This window comes from Periophthalmus magnuspinnatus, chromosome 24 (assembly GCF_009829125.3).
Source record: "Periophthalmus magnuspinnatus isolate fPerMag1 chromosome 24, fPerMag1.2.pri, whole genome shotgun sequence".
NCBI classification, from domain to species: Eukaryota; Metazoa; Chordata; class Actinopteri; order Gobiiformes; family Gobiidae; genus Periophthalmus; species Periophthalmus magnuspinnatus.
Genome location: NC_047149.1, coordinates 14,537,147 through 14,559,107, shown reverse-complemented (window position 1 = coordinate 14,559,107; position 21,961 = coordinate 14,537,147). Strand labels below are relative to the sequence as shown.

Sequence of the window (21,961 nt, the reverse complement as noted above, 5' to 3'; positions counted from 1 at the left end):
GCATTTATTTCAACTAGGCGAGAAATTATCCATCAGCCTTCATACCTAATCGCATACTTGTCATTATGTTGAAGTACTAATTTCATATTTCTTTTCTTTTTCATGTGCTGATCTTGTGGATCCTTTTAGGTAAGTGTTCTGTCAATGCATTTTAGCCAATCCCAGATCAGACCTTGTGCTGTGAAATCCCATAGACCTAAAGATTTTTGTACATATTCATTCATTTTTAGTTGGTATTAAGTTTAGCACCAATATCCAGCGCTCAAAGGATATATTAGCCAGCTGCTAAAGAGGCATGAAATTTACATTATATGGGTCAAATGAGTTTGGATTAAAAAATTATCTTGAAATGAATTGAAGTGCAAAATAGTTTTTACATTGTCCACATAGGAGGTACTATTTATTGTGAATTTCTGTGCAGTCCTATCTTGAATGAGTGACTGCTCCTTCACACCAGCGTTTTAATGATGAATGTTGAAGCAGTTTGGGATAAAGCAAGCTTCAATTAAGGTGGGGAGTGTTTTATAGTCGGGTTAGGTGTGAGCCGTATACCGGATAAGTGTGTGTGTGTTTTAATTACTGATTATTTCCAGACTAGCATTTAGTGGTTTTCTCATTTTATTCAGCCACAGCAGGCACGCTCCCTCACAGCTTCTCCTCCAGAAATGACTGGCTAATCGCTCTGTAATGGGTCACATATGGTCACAGTGGTGTATCATAGATTGAGACTACTGCTGAGTAGGCATGGCACGATATTGAAATTTGGTGTTGCGATGATCATGGCTAAAATAATTGCGATTAAAGATTATATCACGATAATTATTAAAGTTGCTGACAGTTTATGGATATGAATAATTATTTTAATATCATGAACAGCTTCCACATTTAAACTACTGTTAAATAATTGTACTTTGTTATAAGTGAAAACAGCTACAATCTAGCAGGGAAGATTATAGAAAAGTTGTTTTTTTTCTGCAGTCTGGTGATATAATAATGATTATCTTTATTGGCGATGATCATGGTTATATAAAAAGTCCCATGAATGATTATTCAGGACCCTTTTTATCACAATAAACGATATTATTGTTTTGTCCCATTGTCCCATCTCTACTGCTGAGTGAGAATGCATTTTGATATGTGGCTTGTATATATACTGTTCTGTGTTGGCACCAAAATGGCAGCCTATTTGTTATTGTTGCTTTGCTAAAGAAACACCCATTTGTTTTGTGTTAACATGCCATCCTAGTGATAAAACCGGAGTGCAGATGTTTAATACAGACAGGTCTAGACAGGCAGAGAGTGTGAGCCATACCACTGCATTTATCAACACCAAGGAAACCCCAGGCTATGTGCACTCACATACTTTGGCCAATGACTAATGAAAGGTTGTCTTTTGCTGGTTAAATAATATAAAATTAAATAAGAGAGGCATGCATTAACTCTTGTACAGTTCATTGGGTCATAAGTTCATATTTTGGTTTAACTTAATTTTGAGGTTTAATGTTTTGGACAATATTAGTCTTCTTATTTATTTGATTTAATTACTGTGCATAACTTTATGTTCGCTTTCATGTCTGGATACTGTCTATATTCCCGGTAATATAAAGGCTAGATTGTGCTCGCCAAAGTCCAAATGTAGAAGGTATGGTTAGCATCAAGCCTGTATCAGACTGTTGAATCGTGTGGATTACAGCGATTACATTTGATCAGCGAACAATGGATGAGCCACAAGCCGGGCCCCATGCCTCCCTATGAACTGCTGACTCCCCAGAATCCTCTCTGCACTCACTATCCCCTGAGGCTGCCGATGTTGGTTACTTATAAAACATCCTCATTTCTTTAAATTTCTATAATTGTGTGTCTGTAAAGATCATTGTCATTTAGGGTTTTGTCTGTGTACTTCTGGCAGGATAGGGGGTTGTCCCGCATGCTTGCAGGGGAAGCAGAGGAGGGGCAGTGGAAAGCGCTCTTCCTGCAGAGTTGGCCGGTGTCCACTCGGGACGTGTGTGTGAGGGGAGAGAGGGAGGCGGAGATGAGGGAATGGTGGGGTTGTAGTAGGACAAGCCAGTGGATATGTCTCGAGTTAAGTGAAGATTTGAGAGGTGTGGAGTTAGAGTGACTGGACTATGACATTGTTCTAATAAGACTCACCATGTTCTGTCTGAAAGGTAAGTTTATTTGTTTGGATGATTTGTGTTACTGCTTCCTCTCACTCTCCTGTGCAGTATCCTTCCTATTGTGTTTCCTAAACCAACTTGTGCATGTCTTTGATCATGTGTACTCTGGCATGTCTAACACAGTGATGTCCAAATGACTTGACCAACTTTGACTCTGCATAAATCAGGATCTTTTGTATTTACATAGATGAACTGGACTCTGAATGAATGCTTATTTTTAAAAGTCAAATAATTTACAAATTATAATAACTGTAATACATTCCAGTAGTCCCAAACTCCATTGTTTAGTATAAAGTATAAAGTTTTTATGGCTACAGTGTAAAATTGTATACAGTTAACAGCTGCCTAAGCAGCGTTGGCCAAGCTGCTGTCCTGCCGAGTAAAGCCATGTGGTGACTTGACCCACTAGTTCAAAGCAGATTCAAAGCAGATTTATTTTTGTCTAAACATTTTAATCACCAAACTATTAGCTGTCATTTACTCTAATTAAAGTTGCGTTGGAACTCATTGCTTCTTTTTGGTCTTTTAGCATTATAACTGAGCAAACATTTGTCTTGAATTTTCTACAAATGTAAGTCTGAGATGATTCATACATGATGTAATCCAAACTGGCCTCTGTGAGTATTTGTGAGAATTTTACCCGCTGCAGCAGTCATCCCTGCTGATGTGTTCATGGGAACAATGGAAAAACAGCTGTGCTGGAGACTAACAGTGTTTTAAAGTAATCACACTTTGTTGAAGCTAAAGTTATTTTTAATAAGGAGTCTGTCTGTGATTCAAGTACATTTACAGTTATTTAGAAATTATTTTGAAAGGTGTAATAATTATTAGGGCAATATAAAGATGCAAATCTAATGAAAGATTTTGTTTTACGATATATAACAAACGATTATAAGTCAAAAAGGGTCACTCATTCTGGAGTCACTGACCACAACAATATAACAAAAGACCGAAACAGTGCCAAGAATGCTTATCTTTAGAACACATTTTGAAGCACTATATATTGCTACAGAGATATACTGCAGTAAACGATAATGTTGAAAATATTTTTTTATTTTATGCCACTGACACAATAACAATAAAGCAGAATAATCCCAGTAAACAAATGTTTAAATAGATAGTATCATTAAACAGCATGAGCAGCTCCAAATTAATTGCAGAATGAAGCAATAATTTGCTATAGAGGTTACAGTTTCAGCTCTCTACAGCTCATATGTTTTCATATTACAACAAAAATAACCCCACTAATACTAAGAAATTGTACACACACTAAATACTGATCTCCAAAATATATTGATCCAGCTATAATTTATTGAACGATAAGTCAATATAGTAATTATTGTGACAGGCCTAGGTATCTTACACACTTTTGTAACTGTACCAACATTTTCTTAGCCAAAAAACAGCCAACTCTAGGCCTGTCATGATAATTACTATATCGAGTTATCCTTCAGTACATGACAGATGGAACAATAATTTCTGAGCATCAGTATTTATCGTGGGGACTATTTCTTTGGTTTAGTGGAGAACATTTTGTTATTTTTCTGTTCTATGATAATATTTGAGTTTTAGAGGGTTGAATAAATAACTAATTATAGATATAAAGTTACTTCTTAGAATTTCATTCTACTGTGTATTTATTGCAGCTCATGTTTTAAAATATATAGTACATTTAGAACAGTTTTTGGGGATAACTCTACTTTAGGGTTTTTGCGTTAGTGGCATAGATTAGTTTCAATATTATCATTTATTGTCTGTATTTACTTAAGCAATAGCATATATTATGGTAATATATAATATATGGTGTTATTGTGACATGCTTACTCTGACCAATACACACTTCATGACCCATCTCTTAAATATTCAGTGATTCTAGCCAACTGTTGCACTATTGCCAGGCTAGTGCAGATATGACACATTTGGCGCTGGTCTTGCCCCACATGCAGCTGCAGCCAAAATGGAATCATCTGTTTTAAGATCCACCAAACACGCACACAACACTCAAAACAGTGTATTTCAGTTTAAGCCATCACTCTTCTCTCTCTCTTCAGCAGCTGTTGGGACGACCTTGGCTCATCAGAATATTTAAGTTATTCTTGCTCTTACAGTGCAGTGACAGATGAAGTTGATTTGACGTGTAAAGCCTGCGAGGAAGCAAGAAATTACCACAAGGCTGCTTAGTGAGGTCAGTTAAGGACTATCAGTGCTGTTTCTAATCGGGAGTAATATGTCTTTGCCTACAATCCCACCGTATGTGATCAAGTCGTATATTATTTAAGACTTAGTTGGATTATGGACAGAATACTTTTCAGTGAAACTTCCAAGCGATGTTTCTAAGAGTTGAACTGCAGTTTTCAGGACTTGGCAACCTTCGTACGTATTGCATTCCAAGCATGGTGTATGTTAGTAAGAAACCTGTAAAATTTTCTATGCAGTTGTTAAATCAAAAGACTTGGAGACTATGATATAACTTGTCTTAATGTACTGTTTGTTAGCCTATGATGGACTATACGTCTATTTGCATTGTATCAAATGATGCTTAAATACACATGGAATCTTGTGCACTCACCATGCTTGTAAGCTTTATTTAGCAGCTCTTCAAAAAAGACTTCCTTGTTAACCTATTTGAACTTGTGACGGGACAGTTGTTCAGTATTTAAAGCACCTGTGCTGTGAGTGTTAAGGGGCAGCGACCTTTTAGCCTCAGGGTGAACGCTACCTGCCCTCTGGCCTTATGGGTAATGCATGTTATGGATGTTCTCACACAGGCCCTGACAGGCTGCTTATGCAAGGAGTCTAAGGGGGAAAAGTGTTGCTACAATCGCAGAACACTCTATTAGGCACACTTTGTATCTGTGGTCCACATCATCTGGGGACTGAATAGACTGAGTTGTTGTGTGATTCATTAATCAGCAATTTGTGATTTAAATATAAGTGACTGAATGTTTGAAATTATTAAAGCTACAATAATTGTTCACTTATTTCAATTTCCATATACATTTTTCAGGACAATTTCCAATTTTAAGTCACTTTTATCCCTGACACAGTTCCTCAGGAGGCATTTCCTGTACAAATGATGGAAAAATAGCTGAGCTGATGTCTTGAAAGACAATGGGTGACTCCCTCTGGATGACTTTCCCAGACAGACACTAGCTCAGGAGCAGCAGGTGCCCCACTCACTACATTCATGTATCCATGGTTACTATTGTCCCAGGCCAGAGGTCTTATGTTGGAGCTTCCTCTTGCACAGAAACAAACACGCACAGAGTTATGCAGCATTATAGTTATACCAAGGCAAGACATAACAGCGTTTAGTTATGTTTTACAGTATGACTTAACCAGCTTCCTTGGTCTTTTATTACTACAGTCCCACTTCTTAGTTTTTAAGTCTTTTACTTGTTCTTCATTCTTTTGATTCATGTGTAATGTTTACATGTTGTATTCTAGTAATACTCTATTGTGTATATTTAAACCAATAATGTTCTGGACTAATGTGTGGGCATTTTATGTATTCATGGATTCATGACAAACGGGGGTGTTAAGTGCTATTTAGGCCAGTCTAAATCTTTTGGCCTGCCCAGTGGGGTCCATAGTGTATGCGTTGGTCTATGTGAGTGCGCTCTGCTTTTGGTTTTGTAATCAGCTTGGGTTTTGGCTGTCCCTCATGCTGGGGAAATGACAAGCATCACTAATGGCTATTTTAGCTTCTGGCTATTGACTTTGTAACAATCATTTGTGTTTGAACCAGGTTAAGAGGCACTGAAAGAGGCAGATTAATGTTAATTCCATTGCATTGTCTAAATTGTATAGTTCATAAAGTCTTGTTTAATGTTTAATGCTTTCTTTGTTTGTTTGTTGTTTGTTGTTTGTTAATTTATTGCATACACTGTAGTAGGCGTAATTTTTTGTGCTTTTTACCATTCAAGAGAAACAAATATGTGAAATGAAAATTAAATATTTTTTTTGCGAATTGCTAACTGTGCTAATTTTTCATCACTCTGAACCACATGTAACACACCTATTTCAAAGGTCCTGGATCACGACACTTGTTTCTCACTCTAACTGCCTTTTCTTGAGATTAGCGATTCCGTACTTTGCCCCCATATACTGTATATTGTTTTCTCATTTGCCCTGTGTCATTAAAATTACCATCTGACAAGTGAACCACACACAGGGCTGTTATAAACCTGAACACATTGCACGCTGGAGGTGATGCCGCTAATTACCTTCAACCTGGTGTCCATCTGCGGTTGCTTCAATCTCTGCACAAAGATGGAGACTGGATAATCTGGATTTTTACAGATTAGAGCCACAGTGCTGGGAAGCAAAGGGAGTACAGGCCATGTGGACACTATTTAACACTACACTGCTAACGGAAGAAGACAACTTTTTGGACAAATTTTTGTCACTTTTTGTCATTTTTTTCTCATGCATTGTGATGGACGCTTAAAGAAACTGGACTAAGTATTTGCAAATACTTGTTCTTGTTTGCTAAACCATATTTTTGAATTGTTTTGAAGACTTTAAAATCTTGTGTTTACTTGCTGAACTCTTTATGCAGCCAACTCACCACCTAACTTTGAATAGCTGTTTATAACAATAGATTTTGTATATTATTTGTTATGGAGTTATATCTTGTAATCTAACACTGAGCACAGCTTGCCTTTGTCAGGCAAATCAATGCAGGTCAAAAGACTCTCTGGAGAGAAGGAAGCACAAAAACAGTAGGAGGAGACAGAGGGGGAGATTTGGTCCCCTGTGGGTCCCTGGAACCTCCAGAAAAAGAAGGGAAAAAAACAGCCCTGTCCTGTCAGTAGGGGAGGTCTTGAATGCCCACCACCTTCATTTAAAGGAAGCTACTGGAGGCCCGAGAAGGAGGGGTCTTTGGGGCAGGCTTGAAGGGGGGGTGGAGGTCTTAGCCAGGGGATGATCACATACGTCCAGTGCCTCTCTCCGGGACCGGCGGTCAGTTGTTTGGATAAGACATGCTATGAGGGTCCCCCCAGTAAGGCACGGAGTATCTCATGCTCTTTGCGGTCATTCACCAAGATGGGGAACAGCCTCCAGCCTTATGAGGCCCACCCCTACCCTTATCCCAGGACTGTCGGCAGCAGTAGTAGCAGGCCAGAGGGGTGTCTCCGAAAACGGCTGCTATCAGTGTCAAAAGTGCACCAGAAACCGGATTCTCTGTGGACACCCAAACCTATGCTAGGACCCAATAGGGCAGCGCTGGGGAAGACAGCATCCAACCAGGACACTAAAGGTACAAGACAAGTTTGTTTGAATATGTGGTTGCTAGGTTTAGAGTTGTTTGCAAGTCTCAAGATTTAATTATTTGATATAACATTAGTGATTAGCATTACCATGATTGTCTGAACAGACTCATATTTTACTGTTGTTGTTGTGCAGTGCATGCATGCATGTACGTATGTAGACATGCGCCGCATACATGTACCCAGCAATCTATGCTGTTACTGTTTTTTACTGTTAATATGTACCGTAAATATGAGGGCGCTCTGTAAACTCCAGTGTCTTGGTCGTCTCTGAGCGGCAGGGGACGACTAACACATCTGGACTGAACTGGCTTTAAACTAAATTAACTTATTTATTAGAACACTACAGCACTTTAAAATTACTGGAAGCACTTTAGCTACATATGCACTTTATAAATAGGCACTTTAGACCCTATGGAGTGGGAATTTTTTGTGATCTGTGGAGTTCTTTGATTGTTGTTTGTGTTGTCCTGTCTCTTGTCCCGATGTTGAGGGACTGCGAATGAAAATTAGCTGTGCAGCTAACTTCAGCACATTTACACGTGTATTTTTTACTTGTGTTTATTAATGTGCATTGTCCCTTTTAAATAAATAAATAAATACATACATAAATTATGCTTATACACACAGATTTGAATGTATAGTCCAGAGCTAATTTGTGGCATTGATACTCAGATTTCATGAACATTGCTCCTCCAGTAATGATTTTGTTCATTAGTATAGAGGCAGCTTTACTTTCAGCTCAAAAGCAGTGATGTCTTTGTTTGACTTATCAAACAAACCATTCACAATATAGTCATGATTTCTGTCTGAGTAGAATGTCACACTTAATACACAGTGCATTCACCTGGATTGTCCTGTGTGTCACTGTGTCACAGCTTATGGCCCATTTAATTCCCTTGTCACTGAAAGAGTTCTGTGTGCATATAGCTTTTAGTCTATATGGAGATCTTGATTATTGTGTGTCTCATTAATGCTGGTTGTGGCTTTGTGGTGCTGGTGACCTTTAACCTTTAGAGTGATGGAGAGCTTCTTGGGGCAGGATCTCAGTGACCCCCAGATGGAAGGATTAATGAACACTGTCATCAAAATGTAAATGTAAGCACAAGTTTGGTTATATAGGATCAATTTGGGTTTATGTAGCTGGCATTGTCATCACAAAAACGTCTTTGCAACATATAATCGTTCAATTTTTTCCAAACCTTTTTTTGTTTTACTAATACTTTTCTTTTGGTAATGGAGCCAAACCCTATGCTTATAATTTACAAATTTGCATATTGATTTAAATGGTTTTGCAAAACTAGTTATACAAGATTAAGGCTAGCAGTAAATTGAGAGCCACATGTTCTTTTATACAATTCAGCAACTTTGTATTTTTTTTATTTGTTTGCATTGGATGCTACGCACACAAATGCATACTACCCAACTTTTCCAAGCCTTTGCAAACCTGTCTTCCTTGTGTAAATTTCCCCTGATTAGTAACATGCAGTATGCCTGTATGTAGGACAGTTGAGCTCACTGTAACTGAGGACGCTCCCTAGGGTGGGCACCCCTGGGAACAGCAGACAATAGCGTGCAGCTGGAGGTGACGGGCCGGGCCTGGAGGGAGCAGTGGAACAGAACCAACAGTATGGGGGTGCAGCTGGGGTTAAAGAGGTGACCTACTTTCACCTCCTTACTCCAAAGAAACTATCAGATAAGAGCCAAGAAGAGTTAAAATAGAGTTTGAAAGAGATACCGGCACACTACTCAGAATATGTCACACTGGACAGCAAATGAGGCCAAACTAACGTGGATTTGAAATTAGATCTGTATAAAGACAATAACATTCATTGTAAGAGTGCATGTTTGCAGTGCAGACAGTGAGCTACCCCACCAGAAAAGTTGAAGCCAAAATAGTTATTAGAGCACTGTATTTTCGAAATCTATCTTTTTATTTTCTACCTCAAAACTCTTTGTATTATAGTAAAACAGGTCTTGTTATGGTAACTCTATTGCTGCCAGATGGGCTAGGCTAGGTAGTCCTGATGTGTGCTTTAGCTAACGTGCAGTGACAGGTCAATATGTCGCACAGTTGTTTTAAGATTGTATGTGTTTACAGTTTATGCAACACTGACTACAGAGCCGCTAGAGCAAAAACGACTGTAGCATCATTCTGACTTAACATTTCTATATTTTATTCTTCCCTTGTTTCTTAAGTGAAGCAGGCATTTTTGTAGATGCTTTCTATTGCTAATCCTTAAGTGAAAAGTCTGGTTCAGCTATTGGCCAAACTGCACCTATGACTCCCATGGGATCAGCTCATAAGGGAGCCTGTATTGGAGGAGTAACTAGATAAAGCCAGAGGAAATGGATTGACTGCATTTATAAGGTAAGTGTGGCACAAGACCATTAAGGGTAATATTACTGGGGGAGGTCTAGTCAATTTTGGCTATTTGTGTTATTAACTTTTTTGCTTAAATCTTTAAAAATGCTTAAGGATTGAATAAAACTCATCTTTATCTTACAGAATTCCTTTAAAGCTTCTTAATGGGACACCAACAGTTCCTGACATTGTTGTTGTCAAAGAAAAAATATCTTATTCTTTTATAATTTAAAACATGGGCAGATTTTTTAATAATATTTTTTGTGGAAATATGCTAAACACACTGATCATTCATAGGCACTTTGTGATTTAAAGTGCTCACAATGCCATTCTTCGTCTGCCTGTCGTGACTCATTCTAGCCCAAACATCTCAGATTAGTGAGGACAGGTCTGAACCCCCAGCAGCAGGTTTAAGGGTCAGGAACAATAGATCCTGTAGAAGGACACACTACTTAATGAGATGGGGAGAGGGTGAGGACTTTGGCAAACACACACACGCACACACATTTTCGGGAACTTCGGGTTCATGGGGGTGCATGGGTCACTCATCTGTAAAATGGGCCAACGCACTGTTTTTATTCAACTTGGCCATGACGCATCCAGTCTTAACTGACTTAGTACCAGACAGTGTTGTGTGTATTTTAGCACATTTAGTATAACTCTAACCTACGTTTTGACATTGTCTTGGTTGTAAATTATAACAGTAGTAAGTAGTACCTTAGTTACCATATCAATAGTAAAATAATTTGTCCTTCAAGCCGTAATTAGGTATAGTGGGGGTGTGTCACAAATGAAGTGAGCGATGAAATTTGTTTCCATGGTTCGACCAGTTTTGAACATCTTGTATAGGCCTATTTGTCATTTTACAACTCAATGTATCCTTATTGCTGGGTTAGTGATCACATCACAACATTCTATTGGTCAGTAATATTTAATACAGATTGGAGTCTGATCTGTTGATATATAATTATTCTGTGGTCTAGTCACTAAAAGAAATTATCACCTTCAACATTTCTGAATTTACCTGTTGTGAATTTCTCATAAAAGTCCATGTAATCACCATCGAGCTCTTGCCGCCCATCTGAGAATATAGCAACATCACATTCTAGGATCTGAAAACCATTACTGTACTGTATGCTGAAACTCATTATTGAAAGCCTTTGAGGACAAATTACAGTATTGATCTACACAACATCATCAGTCTGAATCTAAAAGAACTTCTTGATTGGTAATGGGTCAGCATTGTTACATGAATACTAGTTTAACAGTCTCTCAGCTGGTGCGAGGCTTAATAGGTTATGGCTTAGTTAAACAGGTGCTTTTCCATCATGTGTGACAAGACTAATGAAGTCGTCTATGCTCTCGTCTCACTGCTAATTGAGTTCTGTCTGTATTTATCAATGGGATCCCTGTGAGAGGTTATATTGTAGTAGTGCTTGTGCATTTATTTACATTAGCAACCTGAACTTTGATACTAGATTTATTAAAAATGCTGCATCTTTATTCATCCCCTAAGCTAGTTCACTTTAATTAAAAACATATAGATGGAATGTGCCATATTGTATATAGACTGTATTGTTTGGACTAGATTGCTACATTTCTTGAAGCCACTCTAACATATACAAGCTTAGCTAAATATTTGCTGTGAATATCACGATTTCCTTCATTAATGTTCTCTCATTAACTATTGACACTCTTTCAAAACCATAACCCCTTTCCCTTTTATGTCAGTTGTAAAGTTTTGCTATGGGCCAAAAAATCAGGGTTTGTGAGATAGGAACTGATGAGACAGATTTAAAACAGATTTACCTACTTTCTCCATTCACAGTTTAAAAATCAGGCATACCAGCTTTAAAAAGCACTAACAGGTCTAATGATATTGATGTGTTCTTTATCAAATTTGTGTCTTAGATTATTTGTCAAGATGAATCGCTCCACCAGGGCTCAGCTGGCTCCTTGTTTGTATTTGAGACTGACAGAGATTGGATAAGTCTATTTGGATGTCACTTGGGATCAGCTGGAGACCTCCACAGTCCCATGTGCAGCAGACTGGCTTTTATTTAATGGCTTGATTATCACATTAGGTCAGAGTGGTCCAAGTAATCACAGAAATCTACAGAGACATTTATCCTACATTGAGGCAGGGAACCACATGGTGAGCAGTGTCGAATTTAGACAAGATAAATGATTAGTAAGCCTTGTTTGAGTGATGCTTCATCATGAACGTAAACATTAGGCAACTTTTAGTTTTGTTTTTTTCTTGTCAAAGATCTTGTGATGTTTGGAATTTTCCATTTTGAGGTTAGTGTCTTTGCATCCACTCCTTTTCAGCACCGTGAACTGAATCCAGATTTAAAAACAAATCTTTTTTGCAATTACAATCCTTTTTAATGGTACAACCCTGTGCTTTTGTCCCTAATTAATTGTATATCATATAATCATATGATTAAATGTGTTAAATGAATGCCATATGAGTAAAAGTATGTAAAAGTGTAAAGAAAGAACACAACTATTTGCTGTAACAATGCATGTTTCTGTTTCCAGATGACTTGAAAACAAATGTAACGGCTAAACTCAGTCTGCAGGGTGCTTGTTAGTTGACAGTTTAATTGCAGAGCCCAATGTGCTGAATGGTGTTGCCGTGCTGATAGAGTGTGTATGTGCACTGGGCAGTGTGTCTCACTCCTCATTTCCTTAATGAGAGCTGCATTAGACCTGCTCCACACCACATGCTGCTTTGGTCTGGTCTTTTGAGGCTCTGCCCCTGTGTGCCCTTCTTCCCACTCAGCTCCCACTGCTGCACTGTCTGCTGTTTGGTCAAGTCATTGTAGTTAGTTCGTTGTAGCATATTAGAAGCAGAAATCAACACATCACAGCTATTTTAAAAAATCAGCAATTAATAATACTGAACAATAATAAGGCTTATATTTGTATTGTGAGTTGGGCTACAACATTGACAAGCCACTCAAAGAACTACACTTCACAGCCATTATGCTGCCATCAGTCCACATTCACACTTTAAAGGTGTGTAATGTCTTTCCAAGGGGCAAAAAGACAATATACACTGGTAGAAGACGTGATAGGCCAGTGATGACCACAGTAACCACTGAGTCATTGCTGCCAAATCGAAACTATAGAAGTTCATAAAATACAAGCTCTCTTTGCATAGCATAATAAATAAATGTTCGTTGTGTGCGGGATGTAAGTCATCACATGTAATTTGCATATTGCTTGTTCTTCTGCAGTGGGTAGGTTCAGTCTGTTTGCATGAAATCTCAAAATGTCAACTCCCCCTACATTTGTTTAGGTATCAGCATCAATTTGCATGAGCCAAGACTTTGACTAGACTTAGTATTGTTTTTCATTTAGTTTCAGTACCATAACTTTTTTGCACCTATGGTACTAGCACCTGCAAATTGAATCACACACTTATTAGCACCAGCTTTCTGTGTTATACCAGTTTCTAAATGCCTGTCTGCCTCTGTCCTTTCATATCAGCTGGAGGTTTCATTAAGCCTCAGAAAGCTCTGTGCCCCATACAGACTGATTATAAAGGACAAGAGGGAAGGGAGGCAAAGAAGTGAAAGTGATTTTAAGAGCCTCTCTAAATCTGTCCCATTGATGAGTTGTCCTCGCCATGGCAACGTATTTTTCTCAGGGCCCGCTCACCACAGGCAGAGAGGGTAGTATGGGTAAGAGAAGGAAAAGTCAAGAATACCTAAAAACTGATGATGATGTTGTCTTTAAAGCAGACTAAGAGAAATCATTTCTTATTTACTCATGTTTAAAATATTGATCAATTAATACATCAATAACTTTTAGTGACATATAGCGTTCTAGTAGTCATATCTAGCTATCACCACAAGGGGGGGCTGTAATACACAATAAGAGTGCTGAAATAGGAGACGATAACTCCTTTATATTTTTCTAAATCTGAAACATCTTTTGAGTTATAAAAGAGCATTTAATTAACTCTGGTCTTGATTATTACATAGTATTTATTTTGGTGATGCACAATAAGTTTATGTTTATTTATTTATTGTTAATATTACATTATTACTTTTACTCAGGGAAACAACTTTTTCTACTCTAGTATATATTTATGTAATTTGAGAGCTGGTTTACCGTCGAAGTGTAATGAAGTTATAAGTATTTGTGAAGCATTAACCAATACACCTATCTCTGAATAAGACACATATGCCACACGCTGCATTACCCTTCTAATGCGATTTACAAAATAAAACTGTTGAATTAATGAATGTCAAGATTACATTGCAGCATTTATCCACAGTAGAGGAGACACATGGGGCATCAGGGTGAATTAAATTTTGACCCGTGGCGGACATAAATTTTAGGTCTATTTGATCAGGAGTCGAGCCCTGTTTCCCTGGGGACTCATTACAAGGTCGCACTTATTGCATACTGGAGAGGTGTGTGCTCTATATTAAAGCTCCCCATCCTACAATTATTGTTCCAAGAGGGCAGAAGGGGGAGTGATGGGGGAGGGCAGGGGGAGGGGTTAAGTGGATTTGGGTTCCTTTTTTCCCTAGACAAGGTCTCAGAGAAGGATTATGAATGGAAAAGTCTTATAGCCACATAGACAACTGTATACAATGCACTGTGGTATTGATAGTCAGATGGCATTGTTAATTACAGTGTGTTGTGTGACACTGATCCGCATCATCCGTCACTAAGCTTATTCAGAGACATATTTGAAACCTTGTTTGACATTCAAGGATTACAAGAACTTTGAATGTGCATAAATAAAAGTTGTTGTAGGGTTGCACAATATTTCCAATCTCAAATATTAATACTCCTTGAGTCGTCTACAATGTGCACTTAACAGAATTCTTCTTTTAGATGTTTTCCCTTCAAAGTCCTGCAGGCTTTTTATGAGGAAATTTGTAAAACCCCATCCATGAAAAAGAGAGTACAAGTGCTCTCATTGGGTTCCCCTGTATAAATAAAGATAAAGAAGAAAGAAAAAGACCCTTTTTTTCTGAACAGTGACTGAAAAAAGCCACTATCTGCATTAATGTAGCTCACCCAAATTGGATCAATATGATGGACAAGTTGAGCGCAGCAAACCCGGTCAGGCTGATTATGCTCTGTAATTGTATTGGTATAATCACACTAATCAATATGAGGCCAGATTGCCCCACCAGACCTTATATCCTACTTTAAACCTCACTCTCCATCACTTTGCCACTGCCCCAGGTGTCATATTTTGCAATCTTACATTGTAAACTGCAACCGCAGGATAAGGCATGTAAACATTTTTGGATTGAACAGTTTGATCATTTTCTGCCCCCCTCAAATGAACTGCTGTTGTTGCTGATGTGTAGTGAGTTTCATTGTGGGAAGTGGGTCAAAGATGGTGGTTCAGATTTTCCCTATTCGATGATCCTCAGTGTAGTTTATTGTGTCTTGTTGTATGCACTTGTCTCCGTGGTGCCCCCGGTGGCTCGTTGCTTTATGCCCTTGAGCGAATGGAGGCACTTAACCTAAATTAACTCAGTCTGTCCATGCTTCAGTCGAAACCAGAGAAGACCCCATTGCCACGAGCCCCACAGCAACACAATGATCGACAAACAAATCACAAGAAAGCAGCAAAATTGATGTTTATTTTGACCAAAAAATCGAAATTTAAAGATGTATGTCAGTAGTTGTTTTGGAGATATGCAAAATTTGAAACTTGGGGATATTGACTATAATAAAAACAACCAAAAGAGCTGCAGAAAGAGCTTATTAAGAACAAGTATGAGTAAATAAGTGAAATTCTTGCACTACACTATTGTTCGTTTCCTAGTCCATTCATTTCTTGAACTTCAACCAAGACAGTTACAGGCAGTTTTAGCACAGATCTCCTATTTCTGTTACCATAGGGGTTACTCACTAAATTAGGACATCTGGCATAAAAAGTATGATGACCGAAAAGTGGTTAAGTTGTGGGTTCAATTCCAGGACACAATCCTGGCTTGAGATAGCACAGGACACAATTGACTGAAGGATGGGTCAAATGCAGAGGACAAATTTCTCTTCTGATTTATTCAATGCTGACTTGTGAGGACACCGTTCACATGAGGCAAGTAACCTCTAAGTGGAAAAGCAGGTATAGCAATGTTGCAGGAATTTAAATTGCATATAGGACTCACTATATTATATACCAGGCATTATTGCTTGAAACTGTACCATTCCAGCTGCTACATCACTTTATTAAAGCGGACCTACTCTCACCTCTCATTTCTCTAAGTAAGTGACTGTTGAGATGAATACTCACAGTAGACCTGTAAAACTCCATTCTGGTAGAAGTGTCAGATTTATGGAGTTGGAGTGTGTTGAGTTAATTATAAAATCAAATTAATAATGCTATATCAGGCCCTGAGGAGAGCTGCTCAGACAGGAGTGTTGAAATGTGGGTCAGAAAACCAGCCTGGCAGCAAACCGAATGTAGTACACGCGGGACGTCCTGATGTGATTGTGTGTGTATTTACTGCCCCTCAACCTGCAACAGTTAAAACAGATTATTTATTTCATTTTTCAAGAATTTTCTTTAGCACACATTATATTGGTCCCTTTTCTTTTTGAAGTCTGTTAAATATTGAACAGACACGACTACTGCAGTTATTACAACATTTAAGAACTATTTTTCCATTTTACGTAATGTTTCTGACTAATTTAAAGAAAAAGATTGTGTAAATTGGGCAAGGTTCAAAACTCCAGCCATGCTAGGTCAGTATCAAAACACTTTTAGCATTTACCATTACTTGTGGCATTATCTCTCAAACTAAAAGTGAAGAATGGTATTAAATTTCTAATATATCATGCATTTTACCTTTACATTGCACAAGGCACCACCATATAAAGGTCTCTCTGGTGGCCTTAGCCATATGTTCTTGCAGTTGTAGACCACTAAAATGTGCCATAAAATCTTAAAATGTAGTATTAATCTTGGGAGAAAGTCTATTAATCTAATGTATATAGAAGTTATAGCACTAAGACATGAAATCATAACACAGGTTGCAGTAAAAGCTATTATTGATGTGGGTTAGGTCCTCAGAGAATTGACAAGAGTGAGAAGAACCATAAGTCGATATGAGAGGAGACAACATGGCTGCTGGTAATGGCCACTAGTGCTACTGAGATGTGTACTAGGATTTCTATAGTCTGTCTCAGGATAGGTCACTAATCACTACTGTTAAATATATGGTTAGCTTTGGCCTCTGTCACAAACACACTTCTCTCAAACACTTAAAAACAATGTCTAGCAATAAACCTAGTTGCCATTCCTGTCTGTGTAAACTCAAGTTGTCCTGCCAACCTATGAAGTTATTGCCTCTTTGAGTGGGGGATAACCGTCTTGGCGATTTTGCTTTCTTAAATCTGTGTTGCCCTGGGTGAAAAGACAGTTGGCTATGAATCTGTCATGACAATGGAATAAAACTCAAGTTGGAAACAAAAAGTGCCACCTTTTCAGAACCAAATGTAACAAATCAGGTCATGAAATTGTCACATTGAAGCTACATGTTCAACTGGTATGCAGATTTGTAACACGTCTTTCTTTTGCCTGGTTGAACATTGGGCTATAAAGTTTCCCCATTCAAAAGATGCATTGGAAAGACTTAACAGTAGCACGGCTTCTTGTCAATTCTGCCTTTTTGGCGTTTTGCAGCTGTTGTAGTGGGATTAGGTTACTGAAGATGACAACAACAAAGAACGGTGCATTTAGCGGGGCGTTCTTGTTCCTTTACCCAGGATTGGGTTTCAAAGAGGAGCTTGGGTCAGACGCCAGTGGAGAGAAAATTAGGCATGACGGCCAAGCATGTTGTGTCTTTGAGTAACGGACAGTTTCTATATTGCCAGTATTACTTTGTATTAAGTTCAATTCCAGTATGGAAGGAGTTAGGATTTGTGGATCATTGTTTGTTTGTTGTTTCTTCTCATCTTTATTTGGGATTAGCATCCATGAATGTTCCCAATCCATCTATCTTCTCAATCCACCCATACCCTCCCTCGGTCACCCCTGACTTCCTGTTCAGTTTTATCTTGTCCCTCCTTTGTTCCACTGAATGCGGCCTTTTATATCCAGCTTTACATCTTCACTCAGCGAAATGGCTCCCACATCAAAGTTATCTTGTGCAAACTTTGCATTCATCTTTCTTTGTTTTGCCTGTCTTTGGTGCAGCTCCTCTTTTGATGAAATCGCTTTTAACCCTTTCCAAGTCCAAAAGTGGTTAACAAAACTATAGAAAGGTTTTGCCACATGTAAGTCCCAACTTTTGAAACCACAAAGTGAATGTGCTGGTGTGCAGATGCAGTTTGCAGGGTGCCACCTCGTCCAAAGGTTTTCTCATGGAACACAAAGAAGCAGCAGCCTATAGAGAGAGGCCCCATTTAACCAATACATCAACATCTATAGACCCTAACAAAATATGCTAATAGTGCTCAATTTTGGATATATACTTTTGATTATAAATTGCATTTTGTTTTAGTTATAAGTAAAGAAGTTTTATCTTCAACTTATCTTTAGCTTTGAACTGACAAACTTTGTTCTCATGAGCCCTTGGATGAGGTTTACTGGCGTTTTGATTTGTGGAATAGAAAAAAAAACAAAACAAACAAAAAAAAAACAATGTGATTTCAACAGCTTACACTGACAAAATGCATGGAAAATGCCATATTACTTCCTTTAACATTGTATCTTGATGACTTCCTATTCAGTGAGGCTACTCTACAATGTCTGGGGCCCTTGCAACAGACACTAGGGTCTAAGTTCATTCCCGGCCGACAGTCCCTATAGTCAACCATCTGCACATTGTATCAGACTGAGTTGGAATAGAGGGCAGTGGTGAGATGACGACATTGTCTGTGTGAACTTGGTGCATGTTATGGCATCCTGGCTGGCTCAATAGAGTAGGTCACTTGGAAAAAGCACTGTTGGGGGAGGTAGGGTTAAAGACCAAACCTATGAACTATAGTGCGACTGATATAAGGTAGAGCAAGGAGTGTTAAGTTTGGTCGGAAAGTGAATGGGATGTTGTTTTGATGCTTGACTGGTAAAGCCATTCAAACAGTAAAAGTGGACTTGTTTACTCAGGCCAGACGCTTTCTCACCTTCTGCTAATGTTTATTCAGAAGGTAGTTGATGTTTAACTGCTGTTTGTGAGTAGTGTTTGTGCTGCTGTGTGACTTTTTGTATTGTCTAGATCTTGGACAAGCAGGAAATATATATTGTATGCAGCGTGTAACAATGTAACATAGACTCTGGAAACAAATGCTGTTCCCTTCCTGCATTAAAGTGCTGAAGATAAAAATCAGTGTTATATTTAGGGGTGTCAAGATTAATTGCTTAGTCGATAATCATGATTATTTTGGTTACTCCCAACTGTAAAGAGGGTTTGAATAGTGCCCAGCAGAGAGTGCAAGATTAAGCAGACTTGCATGGATGACATATAAAACCACTTCAAGCATGTTTCTGACGAGGGAACATCGTTATAACATGGTATACAAAGCTCCAATAAGTCCATTTTGCAATAGCCTTTAAATTAGCACTCAAATTTGATCTTGCGACACTCACCTGCCTCAGTGTTTATTGAATACCTTGGCCTTGACTGCATTAGCATATTGCTGACTTTAAACATTTTCCCCTACCCTGTCCTATGGGTTCAATATTATTATTGCATCTTATTAAGCCTTTTCCTGTATGCATGCTGAATGACAGGATAGGACTGAATAGGTTCTTATAACCGCTATACTTTTTTATACAAGTACATATGTGTGATTCTATACATACTTAACTACCTCACCACATTTTATGCACTGCGTTCTGTCATAGACATGTACAGATGAAAGAACTGAAAGATATATCAGCAAGCAGGATGTGTTATGAATTATTGATTTTCATTCACAAAAACATAACATATTGTAAGGGAGCTGGAAAGCCTTGGCAAAGATGTAAAACGCCAAAAGCAAAATTTAGCAAAATATTTTTTTCTTAACTCTTTCTTTCAGGTTTGAAATGAAAGGAAGGTATGCAAGGTCAAAGCCTGAACATGACAGAGTGATGGGAAGATGAGAGTAAGGGCACAGAGAGGGTCAAAAATCAATACAGACTTGATTACATGAGCAGAAATGAAAGCTTTGATAAGCATTGGTCCAATTAGACAAATAAAGTGTGTCAGAAACAGGAAATGTGTTGATGTCTGATAGATTCTGGACTTAAATGAGGTGTGAAAATGGGACAAATCTGAGAGTGAGATATTGTATCACTCCAATTGCTCTGGCACTCCTGTCCTTGAGCCTATTTGTGTCTGAGGATAGAATTTGTAAAGGCGAGACATTGGTGCTAAAATTGTCACTGTCTGGTTTCCTACAATCAATACCTTGTTGCAACCATTTGGTACAATAAGCAACACTTGTTTTATGAATTTGGTGATAAATGCATTAACAATGTATATATGTATTTTTTTCTTTTAAGATATAGAATACAGTTTAATGTTTTAATCCAATGGCAATTTTACCATCTCAGGCTGCAGCTGTTAATCACTGAACTCCCATCAACGTTTTCAGTAAATGCATAAGATTTGATTTAGTGAAAAGTCTAGTTACGTAGTTATATTGATTCCAAGTCAAAAATTTGCCCACATTGCTTATTCGAGATCTCAATATCTTACTCAAATTTGAATAACCATTTGAGCATGTGTTTTGCCTGGGGTCCCATTGCCAAGTCAGCACACGGCCCGGACATAACCTGCTTAAAGGAGATGAAAGATTGATATTGTTTGGTCTGCTCTTTGGCCAGGGTGCCCATTCATCTTTCAATAGAGAAGGATGCAATGTTCTGGACGTATGGCTGAGTGGATAGAGAGCCCTAATCCTGGAGCTGGCCTACATTTGGAGCCCTCCTTGTGGATAGAGCTGTAGGTTTGTGTGCCATGTGTGTGTGGATGTGTGTTGTGTGTGCATGTGTGTAGTGTGTGCATGAGTGTTGTCACCATGTCAAAAACAATGGGGCTTTTAATGAGTGGAGCAGCGTGGGCTCGCGTCTGCATGTTATTAACCTAATACTGTACGCGTGCCACATAAAACACGAGTGAGCACAAGCCACGCTGAGGCCAGAGGGCAGACATGGGGAGTCAAATATGGACATTTGACACAAACAGAAGAGAGAGAAGGGATAAAGTAAACATATTTCTACCATTATTAACAGTAATGTAAAAAAAAAATCCTATTTAGATCTGGGCGATATGATAAAAGGGAAAAAAAACACCACAATTTTAGATTAGTTTTCTATTTTCTCATTTTTTTCTCAAAACATATTTAAAATGAACAAAACAATAAAACAAATCCATACCATCCAACACAAATTGATCTCCCAAAGTCTGAGCTTCGAATCATATGGCTTCCACGGGACTGATTGAAGATCTCAGGATTTGAATGACCCAAGTTGGATCATGATCTGATTAAAATGAAATTAATTGCACTGCCCTATTCTCAGTAACACTCAGATAATTCAGTCTAATTGGGACCCAAACCTGGACAAATGCACAGGGCTGCATCAGGAATGCGGCATAGAGCATGTTAAAGCTTTATACTATGTACTGTATGTTTGCAAATCATCAGCACTGGTAATCTCAGAAGTCCACCACTTGAAATAAAACAATGTGTGAATTATTTATTATGTTTATTAATGTGATAGGATCTTGAAGAGCCAATATTCTGTCTGTGTTCTTGATATGAAACAACTCTCCAGTATGAAAAGTAGACAAGAAGCATTCTCTGTAGTACTGCTTTGCATCAGTATTAACATAGGTTTTCAAAAAGCATTTAATACAGCTATCACAAATTGGCTTCTGTCTTCTCACATGTTAATAATTGAATACATTGCCTGCTAGTCCAACTGCACTTGAGGGGCATATGAAGCACAGAGGATGCAAGTAAGCATAAAACATTAACCACAACAAAACGTCTCAGGCGATTATGGCAAATTCACAGTGTTTTTGTATGCAAACTCTTGTGCAGCACTTCAGAGGCGTGAGGAGAGATGCAGACGGACGGGGTCTAGCGGGAGAGAAGGGAGGGGAAAGCTTTTTAGCACAAATTCAAGGATCATTTGCAGCACTATTCAGGCTCTTGTTGCACACTCC

The 21,961-nt window shown here is 38.4% G+C and overlaps 1 protein-coding gene across 6 annotated transcripts in view; it reads left to right on the top strand.

The window, feature by feature from the left end:
• Positions 1 to 21,961, top strand: part of nhsl1b (NHS-like 1b) — an 82,473-nt gene that overhangs the window by 37,812 nt on the left and 22,700 nt on the right. Inside the window, exon 1 of one of the 6 annotated variants that reach the window (XM_055232077.1) lies at positions 2,052 to 2,168. The exons of 4 other annotated variants lie outside the window; for them this stretch is intronic. In XM_055232077.1, coding sequence (XP_055088052.1) covers positions 2,153 to 2,168 — 16 coding nt within the window. In that variant the 5' untranslated portion in view covers positions 2,052 to 2,152. Of the gene's footprint in view, positions 1 to 2,051; positions 2,169 to 7,375; positions 7,441 to 21,961 lie in introns of those variants that run through there. One more of the 6 variants, XM_055232076.1, reaches the window with a different exon arrangement.